Raw genomic sequence first — 13,227 nt, forward strand, 5'->3', positions numbered from 1 at the left:
CAGAATACTTTGGTACACAGAGGAGTTCATTGAGGACTCAGTGGCTACAGGTGCCTGTGGCTACAATATAAACCCAAATCATCACCCCTCCACTGCCGTGCTTCATAGCTGGTATGAACTGTTTCTGCTGATATGCTGAGTTTGCAACGTTGCCATGCTGTTCTGAACTGTGCTGCCATGTTCTTTTTAGAGAAAGGTTCTCTTGGCATCCCGTCTAAACAGGCAACACTTCTTCAGTCTTTCACTGATTCTGCTTTAATGGACTTTAACATTTAACATGCTAACTGAGGCATGTAGTTTTTTGCAGTTTCTCTGAGCACTGCACGGTCTGGGCTTGGGTGAATTTGCCAGGGTGTCCACTGTGAGGAAGACTGGCAACTGTCTTTAATGTTTTCTCCTTGGAAAGGTGAATTTCAAATTGTTTGAAAATGGCCTCATAAATCTTTCAAGATTGATGGAAAGCAACAGCTGTTTTCCTAAAATCATTGCTTCCTAAAATGTCCTTAATTCTTGTCACTGAGTTAGCACACACCAGCTGATGAGTTAATTTGATCAGTTTGAAAGTGTATTTGAGTTGCAGCACCTGTTATCTACTTACTCTGTTAACTCAGTATTGATTTTTTCACAAAGTACCTCTGAATTTTGGCTTTGTTTAGTTTAAATAAATTAAGACATGATGTGTGTCTTAATTCATTTATTATTTGTTTATTATTTGTTCATCTGACCCGATTTTTTTTTTAAACATCAGAAGTGAAAGACGATATACTATAGTACAGGATGACTACTAACTACTAAAGACACATATCACATTTTAAAATTAATATTCTGAATTAAGAAGAAATAACAGTATTAGTTCTATAGTAAAAGTTAAAATTGAATAATTTCTGATGCGAGTCACTGTCTGGTTTTATGAAAAGCATTGAGCAAGGAGGTTTTTTCCAGTTGCCTTGTTTAGTTTTTGAAACTAAATGTGATGAGCAAGCAGTGAATAAGAACTGAAGGACATTGCTTGCCCATATGGTACTTATGACTTTTTAGTCACAAGGTGCCACGGATTATACCATGTTTCATCATGCTTATATATCTAAATAGTACCATAATTTACAAAGTGAATGTTTTGGTAAATATGAGCGAAAGCTAAGTACAAACCGATCAGGAAAGTGTTTACTGAAGTCAAACACAGAGGGACCAGTGGGGTCCCTTCCTTATAAACCCAAATAATTTGACTTCATCTTAGCAATCAGATACATGGCGCCCTGTTGGCCAATATAAAGAAAACAGCTTTAAAGCCCAAATGAATTGGCTTCAATTTTCAAACCCAAATGCGCATCTTTTATATACAGTCTGTAACTGTACACGAAAATGTATAATGTCTAAAAGAAAAAAAATTACAGTTAATTCAGTAATCATGTGCAATCACACACACACATTAAACTATTAAAATATGATTTAATAATTTTTGACTTGATGATAAAATGGCAGCATCCAGCTGTATGACTGAGGACTCTGGGTTGTACAGAAAAATATCTCATAATATACTATACTAATTTTCCTCCTGCAAAAAAAGAGAGACAAAAAAACCCACACAAACATGCAAAGACAAAAGGCACATTCATCCAAGCACTAACTGCATATTTGCTCTGCAGGTACAAACAACACGTCTGTTTACTTTCATTGAAAAAGCCCCTTTTAAAGATGTTCTATTCTTAATTTGACTCTACAAATGTTTGTTAATGGTTTAATACAAACTTGAAAACTTTTGCACGGTGACACCTTGGAAATATTTTTGAAAATTACTCAGGTACAATTACTGAGAAAGACCAATAAAAACCTTCCATGTACGGCTAAAAAAAATTCAAATATATTTCTCACTGATTGGAAAAGTAAGACGCAGACAAACATAACCACAAACACTTCCTGCTAACATAGAAGCAAAATCATGTATTGAAGAAAGGCGAAACATTGAAATGACTGGAAAACAACATGTTTAAAAAAAAAAACAACAACCCACAAGTGACAAATGTGCTACAGCATTGCACTGGAAGAGCCAGCCAGTTTCTAAGATGGTTCCTTCAGCAACAAGTGGACGTGTTTGAGCAACAATTTGAGTATTTAGGAAACCTGCAAATAGTCAGTTAAGGACCCTGCCACAATTTTCTGCAAAGCAAAAGACACGTTTTACACAAAGGTCGAGCCTGGAGTTCAAAGATGGAACTGAGAAGCAACAGAGAAACACAGGCACACAAACAGTCATGGTTTACCAACACACACACACACACACACACACACACACACACACACACACACACACACACATATAAACCATATGTGTTTCCTCTAGGAGGCGGTGAACTTCCTGAGTGTGATGACGATGAGAGCGAGGAGGACAGATGCTCCCAGGAAGACTGCTATAACTATGGCTGTGATGGCCCCTGGCCCCATGGCCCCTGCACAAAGGGATATATATTTATTTATTTATATATATATATATATATATATATATATATATATATATATATATATATATATATATATATATATATATATATATATATATATACACACACACACAATTAGGAAAGAAAATTTATTTGGTGGTTGTGTGCATGTTGATCAGTCAAAAATGGGACAACTTTACCTTCCTCTTCGTTGAAAACTTCTGTGGCATCATCATAGTCGATGGTGGAGGGATGGTCTGTTAAGTAGTGGGTTTTGGGGGTGGTGTCGCTGGGTGGCTCATCTCCAGACACGGTGTCTTGGTTGTCCCTAGTTGCTGGGGCAGTGTCTAAAACAGTGTCTGCAGAAAAAGGACAACAAGGATAGCTTTTATTTAAAAAAAAAAAGAAAAGACATGGCTGATGTGCTGCATCAGCTATGATTGCATGTTTTCTTACTGAAGTCTTTCACTGCTCCTCCTTGAATCGCTACCTTATCGTGGTGGAGGGGTTTGTGTGTCCCAGGGATCCCAGGGGCTATGTTGTCTGGGGGCTTTTGCCCCCTGGTAGGGTCTCCCATGGCAAATAGGGTTACCGGGGCCCCGCCCTGGAGCCAGGCCCGGGGAGGGTGCCCGAGGGCGAGCGTCTGTGGCCGGGCCTTAGTCCATGGGGCCCAGCCGGGCACAGCCCGAAGAGGAGACATGGGCCCATCCTCCCGCAGGCCCACCACCCACAGGAGGCGCCATAGGGGTCGGGTGCATTGTGTGCCGGGTGGCAGCCAGGAGCGGAGGCCCTGGCGGACTGACCCCCGGCTGCCAAGACTGGCAATGGGGACATGGAATGTCACCTCTCTGGTGGGGAAGGAGCCTGAGTTAGTGCGTGAGGTTGAGAGGTACCGGCTAGATATAGTCGGGCTCACCTCTACGCATGGCTTGGGCTCTGGAACCAGTCTCCTGGAGAGGGGCTGGACTCTGTCTCAGTCTGGAGTTGCCCCTGGTGAGAGGCGGCGGGCTGGGGTGGGTATTCTAATATCTCCTCGGCTTGCTGCCGGTACGTTGGGGTTTTTCCCGGTGGACGAGAGGGTTTGTTCCCTGCGCCTTAGGGTCGGGGAACGGGTCCTGACTGTCATCTGCGCTTATGCGCCGAGTGGCAGTTCGGAGTACCCAGCCTTCTTAGAGTCCCTGGGGGGGGGGGGGGGGGGCTGGAGACTCTGTTGTCCTGCTGGGAGACTTCAATGCTCACGTGGGTAACGACAGCGAGACCTGGAGGGGCGTGATTGGGAGGAACGGCCTCCCTGATCTGAACCCGAGCGGTGCTTTGTTATTGGACTTCTGTGCTAATCACAGTTTGGCCATAACGAACACCCTGTTCGAACATAAGAGTGTCCATAAGTGCACGTGGCACTACAACGCGTAGTGAGGGTGTGCTGGGAACGTCTAGCAGAGGCCCCAATCCGCGAGCTCTTCAACGCACACCTCCGGCAGAGCTTCAACAGCATTCCGAGGGAGACTGGGGACATTGAGTCCGAATGGACCATGTTCAGCGTCTCCATTGCCGAAGCTGCTGCAAGGTGGTTGGTGCCTGCCGTGGTGGTAATCCCCGAACCAAATGGTGGACACCAGAGGTGAAGAGAGCCACCAGGCTGAAGAAGGAGTCCTATCGGGCTTGGTTAGCCTGTGCGACTCCGGAGGCAGCCGACAGATATCGACAGGCCAAGCGGAATGCGGCTCGGGCAGTGGCTGAAGCAAAAACTCGGGTGTGGGAGGAGTTCGGAGAGGCCATGGAAAAAGACTTTCGGACGGCCTCAAAGAGATTCTGGCAAACCGTCAGGTGTCTCAGGAGGGGAAAGCGGTGTTCTACCTGCACTGTGTATAGTGCTGGCGGAGCGCTGCTGACATCGACTGAGAAAATTGTCAGGCGGTGGAAGGAATACTTCGAGGACCTCCTTAATCCCACTGACACGTCTTCCGAGGAGGAAGCAGAGTCTGGGGATGAGGGGAATGACCCGCCAATTTCCGAGGGCGAGGTCACTGAGGCAGTTAAACAACTCCTTGGTGGTAGAGCCCCTGGTGTTGATGAGGTCCGCCCCGAGTTCCTGAAGGCTCTGGACGTTGTAGGGCTGTCCTGGTTGACACGCCTCTGCAATGTTGCGTGGAGATCAGGGGCAGTACCTGTGGACTGGCAGACCGGGGTGGTGGTCCCCATCTTTAAGAAGGGGGACCGGAGGGTGTGTTCCAACTACAGGGGGATCACACTCCTCAGCCTCCCTGGGAAAGTCTATGCCAGGGTGCTGGAAAGGAGAGTTCGTCCGCTAGTCGAACCTCGGATACAGGAAGAACAATGCGGTTTTCGTCCTGGTCGCGGAACACTGGACCAGCTCTTTATCCTCTCCAGGATACTTGAGGGTGCATGGGAGTTTGCCCAACCAGTCTACATGTGTTTTGTGGACTTGGAGAAGGCATTCGACCGTGTCCCTCGGGGTGTCCTGTGGGAGGTGTTGCGGGAGTATGGGGTGTCTGGCCCATTGCTACGGGCCATTCGATCCCTATACAACCGTTGTAAGAGCTTGGTTCGCATTGCCGGCAATAAGTCGGACTCGTTCCCGGTGGGTGATGGGCTCCGCCAGGGCTGCCCTTTGTCTCCGGTTCTGTTCATAATTTTTATGGACAGGATTTCTAGGCGCAGCCAAGTGGCGGAGGGCTTTCGCTTTGGTGGCCTCAGAATCTCATCTCTGATTTTTGCGGATGATGTGGTTCTGTTGGCTTCATCGGGTGAGGGCCTCCAGCTCGCACTGGAACGGTTCGCAGCCGAGTGTGAAGCAGCAGGAATGAGGATCAGCACCTCCAAATCTGAGGCCATGGTTCTCAGCCGGAAAAGGGTGGAGTGCCCACTCCGGGTCGGGGAATAGTTCCTGCCCCAAGTGGAGGAGTTCAAGTATCTCGGGGTCTTGTTCGCGAGTGATGGGAGAAGGGAGCCGGAGATCGACAGACGGATTGGGGCTGCAGCTGCAGTAATGCGGACGCTGCACCGGTCCGTCGTGGTGAAGAGGGAGCTGAGTGTAAAAGCGAAGCTCTCAATTTACCGGTCGATCTACGTCCCTACCCTCACCTATGGCCACGAGCTGTGGGTAGTGACCGAAAGAACGAGATCGCGGATACAAGCGGCAGAAATGAGCTTCCTCCGAAGGGTGGCTGGCCTCTCCCTTAGAGATAGGGTGAGACGTTCGGCCATCCGGGAGGGGCTCAGAGTAGAGCAGCTGCTGCTCCACATCGAAAGGAGCCAGCTGAGGTGGTTCGGGCATCTGACAAGGATGCCCCCTGGGCGCCTCCTGGGTGAGGTGTTCCAGGCATGTCCCACCGGGAGGAGGCCCCGGGGCAGACCCAGGACACGCTGGAGAGATTATATCTCTCGGCTGGCCTGGGAACGCCTTGGTATTCCCCCGGATAAGCTGGAGGAGGTGGCTGGGGAGAGGGAGGTCTGGGCCTCTTTGCTTAGGCTGCTGCCCCCGCGACCCGGCCTCGGATAAAGCGGATGAAGATGGATGGATGGAGTCTTTCACTGACGAGGCGCCAGGTTTGCTAACGGACCTGCTTGTCTTTGTGTTAGTTGGGATGCAAAACTGCATGCATGGGGCTTTCTGTAAGGACTCCAACAGCGTCTCTCTTGTCTCACTGGGTTAACAGCTCAGGTCTGGGTATAAAGATCTCTTTGTAGAAGATGAACATTTTATCCGTTTGAGGTCCAGGTAGAGTCTCTCAACATGTTTCTTTTCCCCCAAAAGGGTTCAGCCAATCTTAAACAGAACAAACAAACAAACATCCTGTAGGAGATGAAGTGATTTGCCGACTCTGCTCTCAACTTCAGTCGTCTCTTCTCCTTCCATCCCAAATCTTCTTTGTCTGGCATTCCTCTGCTCTGAGCATGTAGTCACCCTGAGACTTTTCACACTGCTGCAGTAGCCAGAAAAACACGATGTCTCTCTGGACTTAATTTTTTGTGTTTCCTAACCAATTTTTAGAGTTTAGGAAATGCTCACTTGGAGAGTTTAAACCACTTTAACGGCTTGGTAACAGCTTTGGCAATCGAACAGCTGTACAGATGTTTTTTAGAAGTTAGAGGGGGAAAAACTGATCATCATCTCTGCTTAAAAAATAAGCTCGATGTAGACAAGCCCACCCATTCAGACCCTCACAGATTCAATTATTCTGTCCTCAACTCTGCGCATACCAAAAAACCGTAATGCAAACATATTTACACTCAGCTATTTGACCCTACATATTTACTTTGTGGCCTTTGATGCCCTCAGGAAGCTCCTTCATCCTTATTTCAGGCTCAAATGCACCTTATTTAGTTGCTAACAGAAGGGAAAACACGACAAAATTACTGAAACTAGTGCACATCATATCATGTCTTGTTAGCGGCAGTATCTCTGAAATTCTGATACGCAGCCTGATGTCAGTATTGACTCAGAGTTGTGTGCAGCTTCCTGTCCTGTAGCTGGCTGAAGGTTTGGAGGCCCGGGCCTGTGGCCAGCTCAGGCATCAATGAGGCCTTCAGCCGAGGGCACAAAAGGCAGCTTGTGCGGTCACGCAGGGCAGCAGGCTGCAACCAGTAACAACCAGACAGGCTCTAGCCAGCCAGTGGCTGGGCACTGGATGTCAAACAAACTTGTTTATTAAATATTCTCTATGTGTGAAAGGCTGCACCTTCTGGACAGAATGATTTAATAAGAAGGTTAAAAAAATAATAACATGTTTTCCGTTGGGTTTGTTTCCATGAGGTAGGGTTTGAATCTAGTCAGGGAGCCACTAGAGAAAAAAAATATTATCTACTGTCTGTGCCTCAGCATGTTTGGACTCACAGTTCTTTCACATGACCACTCCAATGGTTTTCTTATAAATGGATTATAATCTCTATTAACGTGGTGATTGTTATTGTGATAATTAGTCAAGTTTGGATTTATATTATTAGAGTTTTTGATATTGTAACCATTCATGCACAACATTTAGCTGTTAAACTGCAATACACGAGTGCATAATTAGTTCATAGTTAATGGAATAATTCATTATAAAGCATTTATGATTTTTAAGGTATACCTACAGAGTCTCACAGAGCTGCATTTTGCAATGGCACATCATGGCACAGTTTGTACTACTCCCATTAAAAAACCAGCACAGTTCATTTTGATATATATATAATGAAGTGCCTGTGAAACAGTTCTGACGTTGGACATCTTATTTGTTGTTCACCTTTTTGTTAGAGCAAGTTCGCACTGTTTTCTGAAAGTAGCAGCACGCACCAGTGCTATGAGGAGTTTTCATTTCTAAAAATAAAAATGAGTTTTAGAAAGAAGTTATTTTCATTTTAAGCCCACAGAGCATTCAGAGCAACAAACAGCAACAGCAGCCTTGAGTTGTGTTAACATGTGTGCTATATATATAAAATGACAGTTTTGTCTGTCCGATTTAACCATGTGAAGTGTGAACCAGGAAAAGATATTTTGTTTTTTGAACCTTCTAACAAATCAAATGAAATTACATATATGAATTTTAATTTGTAACATATTTGCTGCATCTGTCATTTACGTGCAGTTTCCTGCTCACAGTAGTAGCGCTCACTGCGTGCATATGTGTACATCGCGTTTTTCAGGGTGGAAAAAAATCTTTGCTTGTTTCTCTCTTTTTAAAGATACACAACTCCAGACGTTAGCCTTTCTTCTTATATAGCACAGACTCGCTACGCGTTTGGCAGGCTGTGGGCAGGGCTGATTTCAGACACTAAAAAGCACAGAGGCCCATTTGTTGGGGCCCCTGGCCTCCTTGCTCAGGATTTCACACAAGTCAGACAGGTGACAAAGCACGCAGACGAATGCATGTGTAAAGCAACCTGGCAGAGCATCGAAAACCACAAGTAATGCAGCCCAGACATGACACCGGTGGTGTTGTGTGCCCTCGCTTCGCCATCTTAAAATACCACAGTAGGTGGACACATTTTCCACAGTAAAATATTTGAAAAACAATTGGTGTGTGTTTTGGATTTTACTCTGAAACAAGGACAGCCTGAAGAGACTTTGTTTTCCATTTTCACATTACACAACTACACCACTGTCAAGGCTACGATTTTTAACACTGAGTGTATGTGAGTAATTATCACACTGTTTTTGCTTAAACTTCTTATTTGACATTTCTCTGTGTGTTTCCTATGCTGAGTCAACCAATGAAGCTGCCTGTCACGCTCATCTTGGATGATGTTGTGGTCAAGACTTGTGACAACAATTGACGACACTGCTGTATGACAATGCAGTCGTGCCACTGCAAATTTATATATGAAGTCAGCAGAGATGCAACCTGTAGCCATGACGACTTGGCCTTATTAGCACTTCTCCTGGCGGGAGTTTTTTTTTTGCTCTGTGATCCAACAAAGCATTCATTCGTCAGTGTTGGCAGGCATAGAAGACATGCTTTCACCTTGCAACTGCACCCTCCAAAGTTAGAACAGCCCACAAAATGTAAAAAGCTGTAGGCAAGTCATAACTCCTGCAGACTTGTCTTTCACAATATATGTAGGTGTTGTGTAATCGGTGACAGGTCACACATTTTTCTTTGCCTCTTTCCCATACAAGACAGGGAGGACCTTGTTGCCCCATTGCCCTCTTGACTGCTACTCTGACCTCTAGGCCTGAGAGCCAGTCTACAGTCTCCCGAGGTTTTCTCGAGTGAATCTGAGATATATTCCAAGGAAACACTGGCAGAGGTAAGAGAAAGTGAAAGAAAGAGCAGTGATGTGGCAATCTGTCAAGGGCTATTTCAGATTGTCAATCCAAAATAGCCCTTATTCAGAAAACCAACAGTTTTTGTGTGAAATGTTCTTCTTACCATCTCTAAATTCTCTTCACGCACATAAAATGCACTCCAGAGGTACCAAAATCCAAACCAGCACTACGCTGAATCACTTCAGCTTAGCTCGAGTGAGAGGGCGGCGGGTTTGAGTTTCATACGAACATCAGGCAAAGCAACTGAGTCATCCTGTTCGTCAAAGAGCAGCTTTCACAGCTCTCTCAGTTCTCACAACTGCATCATTTACATCAAGCCGCCGACACACACATCAGGCCCTCAGTGTGCCTTTGTGGGAAAAATGACATGAATACACAAAGTTTTTTGTTTGAGAGCTGTGAGAAACGCAGGCAACATTGTCTAAAAACCCTAAAAATGTACTCATATATAAGAAAAGCTCAGCTATAATAAAAGAAAATACTTTCTTCTTTATGGAGATTATGAAATTATCTCAGTGTCTGTAAAGAAATCACCTCGACCTACTTAAAAAAATGTAAGAAATTAATTTGCCCACATTTAAAATGCGACAGGCTGATGCTTTCTTTGCGGTTTTGCATGTTTCGTTCTGAAACATTTCCACCTCCATTAACTTCTGTGCAACCAGGTGATCTTTATTGTGCATTCCACAAATGTATTCCACAAATATACATACATATATATATATATGTTACTCAGAACTAGAGGTTTTACCTGCATGGACGAAGGCTACCAGGAGGCTGAAGAGTACCAGCAGGGCAACTCTGCAGATGCTGCTGCTGTTATGAACCATGGCGGCTGCAAGCGACGAGCGTCTCCAAAAACTCCTCAAGCAGAGTCTCTTAACGAATAGCTGAGTCTGTGAGGGGAGCAGGAGAAGAGTACGGGGGAGCACAGAAGGGAGAAAGGTGAGGGGAAAGCAAGCAGGAGAGAGAGGGATGGTGGGTGGAACTAGGTGTGCACAGGATTTTCTGGACAGTGTGGACCTTGTGAACACATCATCACGGGGGCCCACCCACTCCACAACTCCAGTCACATAGTTGGGGTGAGAGGTAAACATTCGGGCCTGGTCACATCACGCAGGCCTCTATTGGACATTCAATTCTTAAAGGAAATATCTGACTGCAAACTGGAGGATGTCAGTGATAAACTACGTACTGAGAAAATCTAAAGACAGTATCTTTGTTGATACTGCTTCAAATATGTGGACAGTATTTTAAAGGGGTGCTTCAGCAAACTGGCACTTTCAAAGAGTTGGCGGACTCTTCATAAAATACCAGCTTCTACATGTACGCTCAGGCGGATGGCCCAGTGATATTTTTCTTCCGTTCCTGTTAAGTCACCTGCTGCAGGAATTGCTTAGGCGACCTACCAGTGAGGTCATTTTTTTATTTCTGTCGGTTTACTTGTGGTCTGCTCTATCATTTACAAAAAACAGTTTTCATGTGTATTAGGGATCATTGTCCTGTTGGAAGCCCCAACACCCGTCTAGCTGTTGGTTTGAGGTGAAGGTGAAGAATATGGAGGTAGTCCTCTTTTATTATTTCATCCACTTTGTGCAATATACCAATACAACTGGCAGCGAAACAACCCCAGAGCACCACCACCATGCTGGAGAGCTGGTAAAGTGTTATTATATTTGAAAGCCTCACCTTTACCCCTCCAAACCCACCTCTGGTCATTGTAGCCAAATAGCTCAATTTCTGTAAATACGCCTTGGCCTTGTCAAGTTAAGAGATTTTGTAGAACCTTCAGCACACTTCTTAAAAGATTTGAGAGAATATATATATATAAGAGCCAACTCCGCCATTGCCTGGTCCCAAATCCAGGATGAGAAAAGAGGAGGGTTGGGTGTGGGGCTAGCAAGCCCATCCTCTAAAAAAAAGCCATGCTACAGAAACTGCAACAACAAGTACATCCCGACAACTGCCTGGACAGGAAGACTCCTCTTCAGTGGGGCCCATGATGCGTGCCGGTGAAAGCAAGCTCGCCGACAAGTCTTCTTACGACCAATGCCAAGACCAGGATAGGGACCTGTAACATCAGAACCCTGAACGAAAGTGGGAAGTCAGCGCAGGTGGCCAATGAGATGAGAAGATACAGCATCAAGGTTCTCAGACTATGTGAGACCCGATGGATCGGAAGCGGCCAGACCAGACCGTCTTCAGGTGAAACCATAATCTACTCCGGGCACGAAGATGCGGACCACAATCACACCCAAGGACTTGCGCTACTGTTGGCGCCAGAGGCTACAAGGGCGCTGTTGGCATGGAAACCCGTCTCACCAAGACTCATGATAGCCAGGGGCAGGAAGATTACCATCATCCAATGATATGCAGACACTAACACAGCACAAGCAGAAGATATATTTAAGCCTGTATATATACTTTGACTCTGTGAGGATTAGAGAAAATACAAAACAAATTCAAACTTGCCCACCCGATTCTTGTTTTGTAAAGTCACTAAAGATGTATGTTGTCCAATCATTCTGCCCTGGAAAAAGAATAGTTCAAAGAAATCAAGAAAAGGCCAAAATTATCTTGACACGCATGGCAATGATGAGCACATATAAATTTCTGACCATGACTCATGGGTGTAGCCAACAATCTGGCAACGTAGCATGAGGACATTTCAGTTCCTATTTACCCTTTTGAATATTGATTTGATTTTGTCACTGAGAACAACACAACAAGCCTAATCACTGCACATCTCTGTCGTTTTAGGGGCTTTTTCACAACACAGATCAGTTTCTGGCTGGATGCAAACCTGACAGGTGCTTCCTCTGGGAACTACAAAATCAGATTATCATAGAAAGCACAAACTATGATGACATCGTCAGCAGGTGTATCTCATTTAATACTGTTGAATTAAATATTAGATGCTAAGTGCTTAAATTATTAAGTATTACCAAGGGAACTATTTTCACATTTTCAGAACAGAACCAGTTTAACAACCCAAACTGTACTGATGGGGTCATTTTCCTCTTTCTCACCAGCAGGCTCCTGAGTGTCATTTGAGAACCGGCCTACATTTCCACTGGTTCGACCAGATTATTATCTGGTACTAATGGCTGACATTGGGATGTATCTTCCAATCACTGTCCAATCAGCTTCTTTCCTATCATCAGTGCTCTCAGTAATTCTGACTTCAGGTTCACCAATCTTGTGGTGAAAGTATGCAGAACTGCTTCTAGGCTGGGTATCAGGGCCATGTAGGTGTAGCAAAGCTCACAGCATGGGAAGTCTGGCGCTCAGCATTTGCATTACCTAAATAAGCTCTTGTCACTGGAGTGTTTAGCCTGTGTCGCTTGTAAACTAGATTTTAGGCCCATTAACAAAAGAGTTCCCCTTCAACATTGCAGCTGCTCGTGAGGAAGCTGGAGCTGACTGCAAGTTTTCCAGTATTTCCTGTCTGCAAACTTACACTTACACTAACTTTAAAAATGTTTATGTTCAAAGATTTTGTGTTTATGTTAAAATCTTAGTCATCTCCTTGCGAACAGAAAAATAAAACTCTCTAGGGCTGTCCTGTGGTGTCTTGAACAAGGTTTTGGTAGCAGATCCTTTGGGGCTTGTGGGACATCATGTATGTTGTGAACAGTACTGACTGTGAAGCACTGTGGTCAACATTGTTGTTTTAATATGTGCTATATAAATAAATTTTGATTTTGATTGAACTTGTACCAGAGCACCTAACTTGAGTCTGGGGAGGTAAAGACAGTTCAACACCTTGGGTTGTTTGTCAAGTCTCTTGTGCAGTTTTTGTGTTGTGGCAGGTGCTTTAGGTGTATCTTGGTCTGTGGTAATATGTAGCCGAGAGATTCACAGCCAAAGTAACTTCTGCAAAACATTTCATTGGAACAAGATGATTGTTATTCTTTTCAGCCATAGTTTTAGTGTTGTGGCTGATCACTATAAGTCGGTGGTGTTTTGATAAGTCATTCTTGGGAAGCCCATTCCTCATCACATGTTGATTCTCCAGAG

The 13,227-nt window shown here is 45.0% G+C and overlaps 1 protein-coding gene across 1 annotated transcript; it reads right to left on the reverse strand.

Moving 5' to 3' along the window:
* Positions 1-1,466: 1,466 nt before the first annotated feature.
* Positions 1,467-10,446, reverse strand: snorc (secondary ossification center associated regulator of chondrocyte maturation). The gene is made up of 3 exons (XM_080907577.1): positions 9,959-10,446; positions 2,639-2,797; positions 1,467-2,447 (listed from the first exon to the last, which is right to left on the reverse strand). Exons 1-3 carry the CDS (start codon positions 10,302-10,304, stop codon positions 2,338-2,340), a joined length of 615 nt encoding a protein of 204 aa, XP_080763703.1. The 5' UTR covers positions 10,305-10,446; the 3' UTR covers positions 1,467-2,337.
* Between the last annotated feature and the right edge of the window lie 2,781 nt (positions 10,447-13,227).

The sequence above is a fragment of the Rhamphochromis sp. 'chilingali' genome (assembly GCF_963969265.1).
Source record: "Rhamphochromis sp. 'chilingali' genome assembly, chromosome: 16".
NCBI classification, from domain to species: Eukaryota; Metazoa; Chordata; class Actinopteri; order Cichliformes; family Cichlidae; genus Rhamphochromis; species Rhamphochromis sp. 'chilingali'.